Source organism: Stegostoma tigrinum, chromosome 9, assembly GCF_030684315.1.
Source record: "Stegostoma tigrinum isolate sSteTig4 chromosome 9, sSteTig4.hap1, whole genome shotgun sequence".
NCBI lineage: Eukaryota > Metazoa > Chordata > Chondrichthyes > Orectolobiformes > Stegostomatidae > Stegostoma > Stegostoma tigrinum.
In genome coordinates, this window is record NC_081362.1 from 16,978,033 (window position 1) to 16,990,488 (window position 12,456).

Sequence of the window (12,456 nt, forward strand, 5' to 3'; positions counted from 1 at the left end):
GGACAGTGAGGAAGTTATCGGAAATTGCAGCAGGATCTCAATCAGTTGGGGTAGTGGGCTGAGAAATGGCAAATGGAGTTTAGTATAGATAAGTGGGAGGTGTTGCATTTTGGAAAGTCAAATTCAGGTAGGAGTTTCATGGTTTTGGAGATAGAGGAGCTACAGATGCTGGAGAATCGGAGATAACAAGGTGTAGAGCTGGATGAACACAGCAGGCCAAGCAGCATCAGAGGAGCAGGAAGGCTTTCCTGCTCCTCCGATGCTGCTTGGCCTGTGTTCATCCAGCTCTACAGCTTGTTATCGCAGGAGTTTCATGGTGATCAGTAGGGCCTTAAGGAGTGTAGTGGAGGAGAGGGGCCTTGGAGTTCAGGTGCACTGTTCTCTGAAAGTAGGGTCACAGGTAGACAGGACAGTGAAGGAAGCTTTTGGCGTAGTGGCCTTGATCAGTCAGGGCATTGAGTGCAGATGTTGGGAAGTTATGTTACAGTTGCACGTGATGTTGTTGAGACCACGCTTGGAGCATGTGTGTTCTGTTTTGGTCACCTTGCTATAGGAAGGATGTTATTAAGCTGGAAAGAGTACAGAAGAAATTTACATGGGTGTTGCCAGGACTCAAGGGGCTGAACAATAGGGAGAGGTTGGAAAAGCTAGGACTTTTTTCTTTGGAGCATAGGAGACTGAGGGGGGAATCTTACAGAAGTGTATAAGATCACGAGACGCATGGATAGGGTGAATGCGCTCAGGCTTTTTCCCTGGGTTGGGGAAAGAGAGGACTAGAACGCGTCAGTTTAATGTAATAGGAGAAAGAATACATGGGAACCTGAGGGGCAACCTGTTTTCTTCAAATAAAAAGAATGGTACACATGTGCAATGAGCTGCCAGCAGAAGTGATAGAGGTAGGTACATGAACAACATTAAAAAGGGCATTTGGACAAATACGTGGATAAGAAAGGTTTAGAAGGGTATGGGCCAAGTAAAAGTGCAGGGAAATGGGGTTAGTGTGGGTAGATATTTTGGCCAGGATGGACCAGTTTGGGCTGGAGGGCCTGTCTCTGTGCTGTAGGACTCTATGACAATTAGGGATGTAAAGTCCACATGGAAAGAAAAACAAGGCATTGATGACATAACGCTTCACTGACGCTGAACAGCGTCTCTAAAGCTTCTCATGGTGAATGTTTCATGCGGGTTATTTTTAGCTGCCCCTTACATCCAGTATTAAATTTTTAAATAGAGTTGCGGAGAAACAATATCCCTTCTAGATCTCAAGACTTAAATCTTCTTTCTGCCTGATCAAGCAAGTGAACTGCAGGTACGAAAACTGAATGTTGCAAAAAAAAGCTCAACGGACACAGCACAAACAAGGGTAAATAAACAAAATTGCATAGGCGTAGCACCTTCTCTGAACACAGGAGACTCCACATCGATTCAGAGTCAGTCAAGGAATTAGTGTGTGGGGCATTTCGTCATTACTGGTACACCATAGGAAATTCCAGATATACTTTACACACAGCAGGATGGTCTAAACTGCAACAAGATGACAGGTTTCAGTGGTGAGCTGATGAACGTGGTTTAAGTCACCTGGGAAAGCACCTCTTGGAAAACGGTGCCAGAAGATCTTTAATATCCACTGGGGCTGCAGATGGAGCCTCAATGTAACATTTCATCATAAAGGTGGCACCTCCAACAATCCAGAAACCTGCTATCAGCCTGGGCCTGGTCAATTCTTTTGAAGAGGAGTTTAAAAGCTCAGCCTTCTGACTTGATACCTCAAGGTGGGGTGGGGTGGGGAATGTCCTGACCTCCAACACTAATTATGCTGTTTTGCATTTTTAAAAATTCATTCATAGGATGAGGGCATCACTGACCAGGCAGCATTTATTGCCCATCAGGCAACTGAGAGTCAACCACATTGCTGTCGGTTTGGAGTCACATGTAGGCCAGACCAGGTAAGGATGGCAGTTTCCTTCCCTGAAGGGCATTAGTGAATCCAATGAGTTTTTCCCAACCATCGACAACAGATTCATGGTCATCACTAGATTCTTAATTCCAGATACTTATTGAATTCAAATTCCACCATCTGCCATGGTGGGATTCGAACCTGATGTTCGAATGCATGTTCTAGCTTTAGCTAATTGGCACACTGCATATCCTACCAACTATTACAAATTCTTACAGGCCTCTTTATAATAGAAACGGCTACATACACAAAACGGTAGGATACAGAGAGACATAGGGATGTCAGAGTGATGTCTGCAAATCACTGAGGGTATGACAGAGAAATGGGTAGTTACACAGGCATATGGCATACCATATATTCTGTACCTTGGTAAATAAAGTAAGAGCACGAGGTTATACTAGAGCTGCAGCTAAAATACTGCATTCTGTTCCGATCACCGCATTACAAGATAGACATGATCACACTATAGAGGGAGCAAAGAAGGTTTATGAGGTTGCTATCGGGAATGGAGAATTTTAGCCGAGGTAACATTGGAGTTGTTTTCTTGGATCAGAGGAGACACAGTTAATTTGTGGTGGATTAAATTTCTTAGCCCCACAACTGAATGGATGTGAAGGAGCCATTTTCACTAGCAGATAAGTCAATAACTAAAAAGTATAAATTTAAAGTAATTGGTGAAAGAGAGTGAGAAAAATGAACCTTTTTTTCGCCAACAAAAATCCTAGAATACTCTGCTTGAAGCCATAGTAGCTTCTTTTCACTTTGAGAAAATGCTTACGTAACCTAACTGTCTGGCTGGCACAGATAATGACCCAAAAGGTCATCTTCTGCTAATAAAATGATTCTAAATAAATTGCTCACATATTGCTTCTTCCACCACTGGCGGAGGTCTCTGACTTCACTGTAACACATTTCAAATGGGTAATCTCAACTATAAATATTGACAAAGGAATTTATAATGCAGATGTGAACCATCGACTTTGAGCCAGGAATAGAATTACCTCATCGAACATGGATTAACGATCCCTTTGCTGAAACTGTGACAATAAGAAGTATATCTGGTCTTTTATTTAAGAAATGAAGAAAGGTTGGGATAAAGGTGGACAGCAGTCTGCTCCAAAGCTAATAAAGTAAATAGCTTGTGTAGCCTTGAGATTTTTTTTCCCCCCCCTCAAAAAAAAAGTTGGAACAATAGAGGCAGGCTGAATGGGTGGGGTCAATCTCCCACAAAACCAATTTTTAAAAAATGGTGTTAGCCTCTAGTAGCAGTTGCTGGAGTCATGAAGCTTTATACCTTTGTTACAGCTAAAAGCTGGGGGTCTGTTCCCACTGCTCAAATTGCATGTGAGACAATTTTACTGAATTTGCCTTTGCCAAGGGTAGGTTTATGGGATGTTACTATATTGGAACGGTTAACTAGTAGCGGTTAAATATATTGCTTTTGCTGAACATTTCAATAGAGTTACTGTTAAGCCAATTCTTATTTTTCTGTATTTTAATTACATAAGTGCATGAATAAAAAGTGTATTATTTCAAGGCTGGTAGCTTGACCAACCAAATTGCATCTGGAAAACAACACCTTACACTTACCTTTAAAATAAGAAAAAGTTGGGTTTAGACTTTCTTACTATATTGACAGGGTTTGGTCTGGTCCATAATAAATATTCACTTGGCCTGAACTATCTATATAGATTGGACTACATCTAGAATTCCATAATTCTGCTTTTTGACAAGCATTTCTTTCTTGCCCCCTGTCTCAACATTTTTATTTAAAAACAATTGCATGACAAGGCTGCGTTATTAGTAGAGATACTTGACATTCCATATATGATATATTTAATTAAAACCAACTCCCAAGGAGCAGGAATCTCAAATCAAATTCCTGTGAAAATCCTGGAGGTCAGTACCACGAGGGACATAGATTTGAGGGTGGCTATGTAAACCCTCATGGAAGCAACGAAATTTCTAATATCCCAATGCCTCCCTTTTTCAGAGAGTTTTGCAGACAATAAGCAGAGCCTGAAGTGCATTTGTCAAATGCATTTATTGGGCTTGTATCTGCAACAAATTGTAGTTACAATGTTACGATTCAGAATTTGGCAGAAATGTTTCATTGCTCAAATTCATGAATTTAAGTTTTGTTTGCTTTCCCGTAGTATTTTGCCAGTCTACGTCATTGCCAGTTTAATGTTTCATGGTTGCACAGACCTTGAACTTTACCAGCGCTGTGAAGTGCCATTGCCTGGCAAGAGACTGCAACCAGGGAAGGTGTCCCAAGATAGCACTGCTGCCTTGCCTCAGAATAAGTGTTGTTCTTGGCGTTTTGGCTATGACCACTTGGTGGCGATCACGTGCTGGGGCTTTTGCCTCAGTGAGGGGAACAACTTAAATACACCCCGCCCCCCACCCAAAACGGGCCTGATCACATTCCCGATTTCAACATTTAGGTTTTGCTATGATTAAAAATCTAACATACATTCCCTGCATCAAGGCAGTTTCCAAAATCAGCATTCCCCCTCCAACCGGTCCCAAAGCTGACCAATCCCAACAGCACTGAGAGACTGTTTCCAAATGGGAGTACATGCCAGAACTGGAATTACACAAACAGGACAGAAATACAACAACACAATGATTCTCAACCCAAGGACAGCTTGATAAGTGGTGCGCTGCAGTCTGCCAGACTTGGGAAAATTCCCGTCTTAATTTAAACTCTGAATGTAACGAAAAGCAATTGCAAAGCTCAACAACTGAAACTCTCTGTAACTGTTTAGGAACCAGTGAGCAGAGTTCTTCAAGCAAATGAGGCTCTCAGGCCGTAAGCAAGTTAATCCAAATATCCTGCCAAGTTGTAACTACTACAAGAGTGTGCACAGGTCTGATAAACATTGTGCAAAATTCATTCCAAAAAGCAAGCAGGCATTTAGAAACTACAAACTAGTGTTTACATTCCTCAATGGCTATGTACGAGAGAAAAGCACAGACTTCGCTCAGGTTCAGTTCACCAGTCTATTTGACTGGAGTGTCAGATGGGACTCCCATTTCATTAAGGGAGTAAATTTTTTTGTTTAAGTGGAACAGTCAGGAGGGTATGCACATTCTGTCACCCTCAGAAGGAGTCCATGACAAAAGTTAGCAGTAGCTTGGAGAACTATGAAAAATAGGTTTATAGTATAGGCAGAATATTGCAGAACTTAGGTCCACCCTCCCATGCTTTTTCACCTGAATGTTTCTGGCCCATAGCTTTAATTCAAAATTCTCACCCACGTGATCAAATCCCTTGGCAGTCTCCCTTATTGCCCCTCTTCTCACATCTCTGATGTCCTCTGCTCATACACGATCCCAGTGTTCTGGGATTTCTGACCTCTCATTTCTTTCGCAACAATATTGGTTGTGCCTTCAGCTGCCAGGCCACAAGCTCTGCAATTTCTTTCCTCAACAGTTCTTCGCCTTTCTCTCCTCTTAGGACATTGCTTAAAACATACCTTCAAAAGCAAACATTTGGCCAGCTATCCCAATATCTCATGTGTCTCAGTGTTAACAAATGCCGAACATTACTCCTGTGGAATGCCAGGGGATATTTTACTATAATCAAAAAAAGTGTCATTATAAAATGGCAACTTTCACTTTAATGTGACTGCACCAAACTTGGGCAGATACTTAAAGTTGAGATCAGAGGATGCAGGAGCGGAGGGAGCAAATTCCAGCTCATCGCTTAAGTAGCTGAAGGCACCATTGCCAACAGTCACTGGAATCTGCAGCAAATTTTAATCTTCTCCAATTAATATTCGGGTAAGAGACATGAAGATTTGAAATCAGTACAGCTACAGCTGGGACCACAGAAGAATTTCCAGATTTTTTTTTACTGGAATGAACACAAGACCAAAGTAAAGTAATTCAATGTGTAGTAATAATTGTTAACACAGAATGTTCCACATCCTCAACTACTTTTAGGAATAAGTAAACAGAATCATAGAAGCCCTACACAGTATGGAAAGAGGCCATTTGGTCTATCTAATCCACACTGACCCCCCAAAGAACATATCACCCAGCCCCAGACCCTTATCCCCACAACCCCATATTAACTATGGCTAATCCAACTCCTGGACACGAGTTCTGAGGAAGGGTCACTGGACCCAAAACGTTAACTGTTTTCTCCTCCACAGATGCTGCCAGATCTACTGAGCTTTTCCAGCAACTTTGTTTTTGTTCCTGGACACTAAAGGCAATTCAGCACAGCCAATCCACCTAACCTGCACATCTCTGGACTGTGGCAGGGGAAAGCAGAGCACTCAGAAGAAACCTAAGCAGACATGGGGAGAATGTGCAAACTTCACACAGTCACCTAGGAGTGGAATCAAGCTTGGAACCCTGGTGCTGAGAGGCAGCAGTGCTAGCCACTGAGCCACCATTAGTGAAATACGAATTTTGTTAGATTAAAATTTGAAAGAGACCAATTCAGTCCAAAATTGTTCCAAATTCCTTCGAGAACAAAAGGCGGTGTTACTTAAAATCTAAATTCTGAACAAATTGAGGAGATTAAAATTTTCTGCAGGTTTTAAAGATGCTCACGTCAAGACTGACATACATGTGGTTTCAGTCCAAATGTAATTTGGGTGGAAGGCAAAAACAAAAAACATTTATTGGAAGCGTAATGAATATTAAAACGGAACAACTAGTTATTGCCTGGAGCTTGGATGAAACAACATACTTTCACTGAGAAAATTTGGAAGGCAGGTGCTTATTTTTAACAAAACAATACAGAACAATTTAAATGAGACTGGATATGAGTACAATAAAACAGGTCCAGTAGTGAAGTCAATAGTGTTGGGAAAGGCACATAGCAACAGGATGCCATTCGGCCCTTTTGAATTAGCCCCAGCATTAATTTGGATATATACCACAATTTCAATCACCTATTTTATTTCTAGACCATTACTAACTAAAATCTTTCCAACTTATCTTTGAAAGCTCACGTTGTCCCAGTGTCCAAAGCTTCTGTAACTAGCAGGTTTACTCAAATCAGCACAAATCCAACAAAAGAAATAGAACTCTTTTAGGAGCACAACTTAACATTTCAATCCCAAACCTTCTCGCGTAAGTCAGGATTGATTGTCCCTTCTTTGAGAAAACTGACAATGGGAGACGTACGAAGGTTAGACTATAACCTTATCACTGTTAGCAATTCAAAACTGTTTTTTTTAAAATGTAGACATCTCCAATGCAGTTAAACTGGCAGACGTAAGTGTCTCAAAGAGCACTCAGGATCAAGGATTTACAAGATACATGCCATGTATGATGCACCAACATCCATGCTTACCCAAATCAAATTTAGGCCTTGACACAAAATAGCCTGGGTCTGGAATCAAAATTGCAATAAATCCTAGAAGCAGCATCACAGAAGCAAGCCATTAGCCCCATTTAGGTATTCATAATCCATACAAGCTTACTCCTATTCAAATTCCTCTTCTTTCCACAGTCCTATCTCCCTTCTCCCACACATATTAAGACTGCCTTTAAATACACTAGCGCTGTTTCAATCACTCCATATATGTTAAACTGTAAGGACTGTACTTGCCTCCATATCTTCACTAATTCCAAGTAAGGAACTAACTACATTTTCCAAAACATACCAGCTGTTGTACTGCAAACTGCATTACTTTGTAATGTGCATTTGAGCTAATCTTTAAGTTAGTGAGAACAAGCAAGAAGCAAGTGTTATAATTTTTCTTCCTTCCACGCCTCACTCCCTGGGGAGCAGAGGTGAGGAGGGAAGAAGGCAAAAGGTCATGGGAATTTCTCTCCTCACACTAAAGAATTTTAGGCCATGAATGGTTAGTTTTAGTTTTTAATACATGGACGCTCTCACTGATACATATTGCATGACCGATATGTGGAATAAAATCTGTCCCCACTCCCCCATGCTGCTCAATAATTTGACTCAAATCCAAAGTCCTTTGGCAAGGACCAGAGTGGAGTCAATAAGGAACACACTTTCAGCACAACAGCTCTGTGCCAGTGATTATACTCCATATAAATCCCTCCCACCCTAATTCATCTAATTTTGTCAACATCTCCTTTCATTCCCTTCCCTTCATGTACGTGCCTAGCTTCCTCTTTTAAAATGTGCCTTTGCTCTGTGCACCACCACTCCATGTGATGTGACAACAGGCTCCCCATCCTTCCTACTCAAGAAAAGTGCGTCCTGAATCCCTCACTGGATTTGTCAGCCAATCTCAAGTTTATGGGTCCCTCGTTGTGAATTACCTAGAAGTGGAAACATCTTCTCTCCACCTACCCTATTGAACTTACAACTTCAAAGACACCAGTTAGGGCACTACAGAAAATAATTCCAGTTTTAATTCAGCCACACACTATTAACCGTATTGAAAGCAGGTCTCCGCTGAAAGGGTCAAGATTAAATTCCCAACTACTGAGCCACAAGCAAGTGGGATGTTCACTCATACACAGTCAAGAGAGTTTAATCTTAAGCCCAAACGAAAAAGGTGCCACTGTACAAAGACGACCATTTTCCTTGCTGGAAAACTATCCTCATGTCACCACCTGGAAACCAATTAACTGGTCACTGGTCCTGCACTCAAGACATAGCTGTTTAGAGCATGGCAGTCACGTTTATTGATGCAACAAGCTGGGCTTCAGAATAATGGTCCATAAGACTGAGATGTGCACAAGGGTGTAAATACACTGAATTTGCAAGTCTCTTACCTTGCTGATGTGTTTACCTACAAAACGGTCGGGACTAGGTATCACAATTCAGGCACAATTGTACATTTTTTAAGAAGTCACTGTCAGAATAATGCCTTTCATGATCAGAAATCTTCAACTGAAAATTTGAAACCCCAATGTTTTTAGGCATTTTGGACGCAAATTGTAAAATTTAGAATACTACAAAGGTGTTGAATTCTCAGGAGCTTCATGGTGAACGTCTTATTGTTCATGCAATTTCCCTCCGACTCCCCCAAACACCCAATCCACTAAACCAACACAATTTATTACTTAGCATGGTCCATTCTGTCATCCACGTTTTCCTATAATCATCAGCTTGACATGCTCCAGCACTTGTTATCACCAAATGTTAAAGGACAAAATAATCTGGGTGCCTACGTACAGAAATCACAAAAAGAAAGCCAATGTGCAGGTATAGAAATTGCACAAAATTCTGCATAGAAAATTGGAATTTAGGGGTTAGGGAGTCATCCTCCAGTTGTATAGTACTAGTTCAGATCCCTTCTGTAGCACCGCATATAGCTTTGAGCACTACAACCCAGGAAGGACATACTGATCTTGGAAGGGCTAACACCAAACCTTAATGAGCTAGCGTGCACTTTATTCACAAGGTTAGAAGATTTGACATCTAATCTAGTAGAGATAAAAGAATTCTCTAGCACCTTCTCATTCAGAGCAAAGGTCACTGACCTAATCATTAGGTGGGACTCCATAACATTCACTAATATTATTCTAGATTACAGACTCCAGACAGTTACTCCCATCCCAGGTAAAACTAATCAGTCAACAATTGAAAGAACTGCAGTTGCTGTAAATCAAGAACTAAAACAGAAGTTGCTGGAAAAGCTCAGGAGGTCTGGCAGCATCGGTTGAGGAAGCATCACTGGACCCGAAATGTTAATGCTGGCTTTTTCCTTCACAGATGCTGCCAGACCTGCAGAGCCTTTTCTGTTTTTTTTGTCAACAAGCCCCTGACTCTCAATTTTAAGTAGTTCTTCTACATTCGGTATTGTGGTACAGTTAGTTTCCAAGATTTTTTGATAAAATAATACAAATCCTCCACTTTGTCAGTCCCAGTCATCAGCACTCTGGGATGCATACCAGTCAGGTTTAATAACTTTCTGTCCTTATTATAATCTGTGTAATTACACACTCAAGTCCCTCTTCAGTTCTATTCCCCACCCTTCCTTCAGCAGCGCTACTTTTACATTCCGCTAAAGCAGCAAGCTACTTCTGGAAATCAGCCATACTACTCTTTAACATAATATTTTGTTCTGTTGCTGGAACCTTTCCTTTGCACCTTGATCCACTGTCAGTTTCATCAAATTTGTAGCACAGAAACAGGTCTCGTTGCTTAATGAGTCTATTGTCCTCCAAAGTAAAACTCTTCCCACATTATCACATTTTACACATCCTTCTGTTACTTTCTCTTTCCCTTCCTGTAAGGGCTATACAGCTCAACCACTCACAAATGGGGGTGAGCTTTACATTCCCATTTGAAAAGATTTGGGTATATTTAAGCTTTATTTTATTTATCTTCTCTGTTAATATAGTCCCCACACTAGTTCACTGCTCAATCCCCTACTTTTCCTCCTATTAATCCACCTACAACACACCAAATTGATTTTTTTTAGGGAGTGGCAGTGGTGAGAGGTTGGGAATAGTACAGTATTCCAGCTAATGAAATGCTAACGATAATTTTACCCAGGAATCTGTATTGCAGACTCAGTTTTTCATTTCCAGCGATTTGGGATGAAGGAGTAGAGAGTTTTATACAGGGCCTGCAGACATACCATCCTCATTGTCCTCTCGTTCATCCAGCTCGATGCTCCACGATGCACTCCCAATATGGTAACAGATCCTTTGCAACTCTAACCAGACAGCCTGCCTGGGCGCCAGTTAAACTTTGCCTGTGACTGTAACAGTCTTTTCTGATGATAGCTCCCCGCCCCATTCATTAACCTGACTGAGGACCTGGGTCAACTTTCTCCCCCCTATTTGGGGGTTGAAGACCGCTGCTGACCGAAGTGAATTAGCCAGCATCAGCATTGCAGCTCCAAATATAAAACATCTTGGATGGAAGGATACCCAAATAAAAATAAAGGAATTTAAAAGCACATGCGGGTCATTCAATTAAAACTAAGACTATTATGCTCTATATTAGAGATTGAGCCAAAGTCCAGATACTTTGTTATAAAAGATGCTGCCAGACCCGCTGAGCTTTTCCAGCAATTTCTGTTTTTGCTTTGGTTATCAATATTCGCTATGTTCACGTTGTCCTCGGTAACTCTTACAGTTTGACCTAAGAATATTATGAATGCCCCCAAGGGGGGGTTCGGCATTTTCACTGATGGCAGGCTGTAAATTTTCCTACTACACTTTACAAAGACCCTTACCAAGTTCAGCCACGAAGCCTACCCCCAGGGCGGTCTAGAGACACATGGGAGGGCAGAGAGAGAGACACTGAAGTGAGAGAGATTAGGAGGGGTCCTGTAAAAGTTGCTCCATTGCAACTGCGAGTTTTGGGATTCCCAGCTGTTAGCAAGAACAGTCCAGACCCAGTCTCTCTCCCCGCCGGGGTGTAAATCACCCACATCCTTCCTGAACCCACCCCCCACCCCAGGCAGTCACCCAGTGGTGTCTCTTCCCCCACCTCTACAGGCCATGCACTCACCCTGCCGTCCAGTGCCTCGGTGTGCTGCCTCTCCTGGCCGCTCTCCTGCTCCTCACTCGGGCTGAGTTGATCGGGCTCCTGCGCCGAGACGCGGCCCCCCATCTCCCGGACTTTCAGGGACACGCTCACCCGCTCAGACAGAGAGATCCTGGCTCGGCCTGTGGGCACAGTCCCGCAATCAGCTCGCCAAACCACTCAGCATTCACCATCCGAGCCCCCTCCCCACCAACAGCCCCCTCTCCCCTGGGGTCAGGCTAGAGAATGTCCCTCTCCCCCCCCCCCCCGCCACCGGGGTCAGAATGGCCACTGTTCCCCTCCTCTCTCCCCTGGGGTCGAGCTGGACACTGTCCCTCTCTTTCCCCCCCGGGGTCAGACTGGTCACTGTTCCCTCTCCCCCTGGAGTCGGGCTGGTCACTGTTGCCCCTCCTCTCTCCCCTGGGGTCGGGCTGGTCACTGTTGCCCCTCCTCTCTCTCCCCTGGGGTCGGGCTGGTCACTGTCCCTCTCCCCCCTGGGGTCAGGCTAGACCCTGGTTCCTTCCTGAGTCAGATTACTCCGGGTGGTTCCTCTCTGCAGTCTCCTACCATGCGCCCCCCCACTCCCGTTACAGACTCAAACCTGTAAACTGCGTTCTACTGCTTTCCTCGATCTCCTGCTTTCTTCTCCGTGATCCAAATCTTATTCTGAGCCAATAGAAAACGAGGCAGGGAGGGACCAGCTTCACGAAAGGAAGCAGCAGCCAACCGCATTCTACTCCCCCCACCTCGTACACAGACCCCTGACTGAGGAAGATGTGCTGAGACTGGCTGTGATTTACTGTCTGCTATTCGGATTCATATTAACCTTGTTGCAAAAGGACAGTTGTCAACCCGCACCGTTCTTACTACCTTCATCCGTACTGCCTTTCAACTGATTTAGTGACTGCGTCTAACACATGTAGCCGTTCATTGCGTAAATGAAGGCAGAAGCGCATGTCCAATGATAAAGATTTTGTAAGGAGTACGCAGAGAAACTGAGCAAAGAGAAAAAAGTCGGCACTTGTATGATGCCTTTCCAGACGACTTTAGTTCATCACAAAATGTT

The 12,456-nt window shown here is 43.0% G+C and overlaps 1 protein-coding gene across 1 annotated transcript in view; it reads right to left on the minus strand.

The window, feature by feature from the left end:
• Positions 1-12,045, minus strand: part of LOC125454736 (A-kinase anchor protein 12-like) — a 93,072-nt gene extending 81,027 nt beyond the window's left edge. The window contains exons 1-2 of the mRNA XM_048535861.2: positions 11,992-12,045; positions 11,376-11,533 (exon numbers count right to left, since the gene is read on the minus strand). Of these exons, the coding sequence (XP_048391818.2) occupies positions 11,376-11,477 (102 nt within the window). The 5' untranslated portion in view covers positions 11,478-11,533; positions 11,992-12,045. The remainder of the gene's footprint in view (positions 1-11,375; positions 11,534-11,991) is intronic.
• Positions 12,046-12,456: the final 411 nt, after the last annotated feature.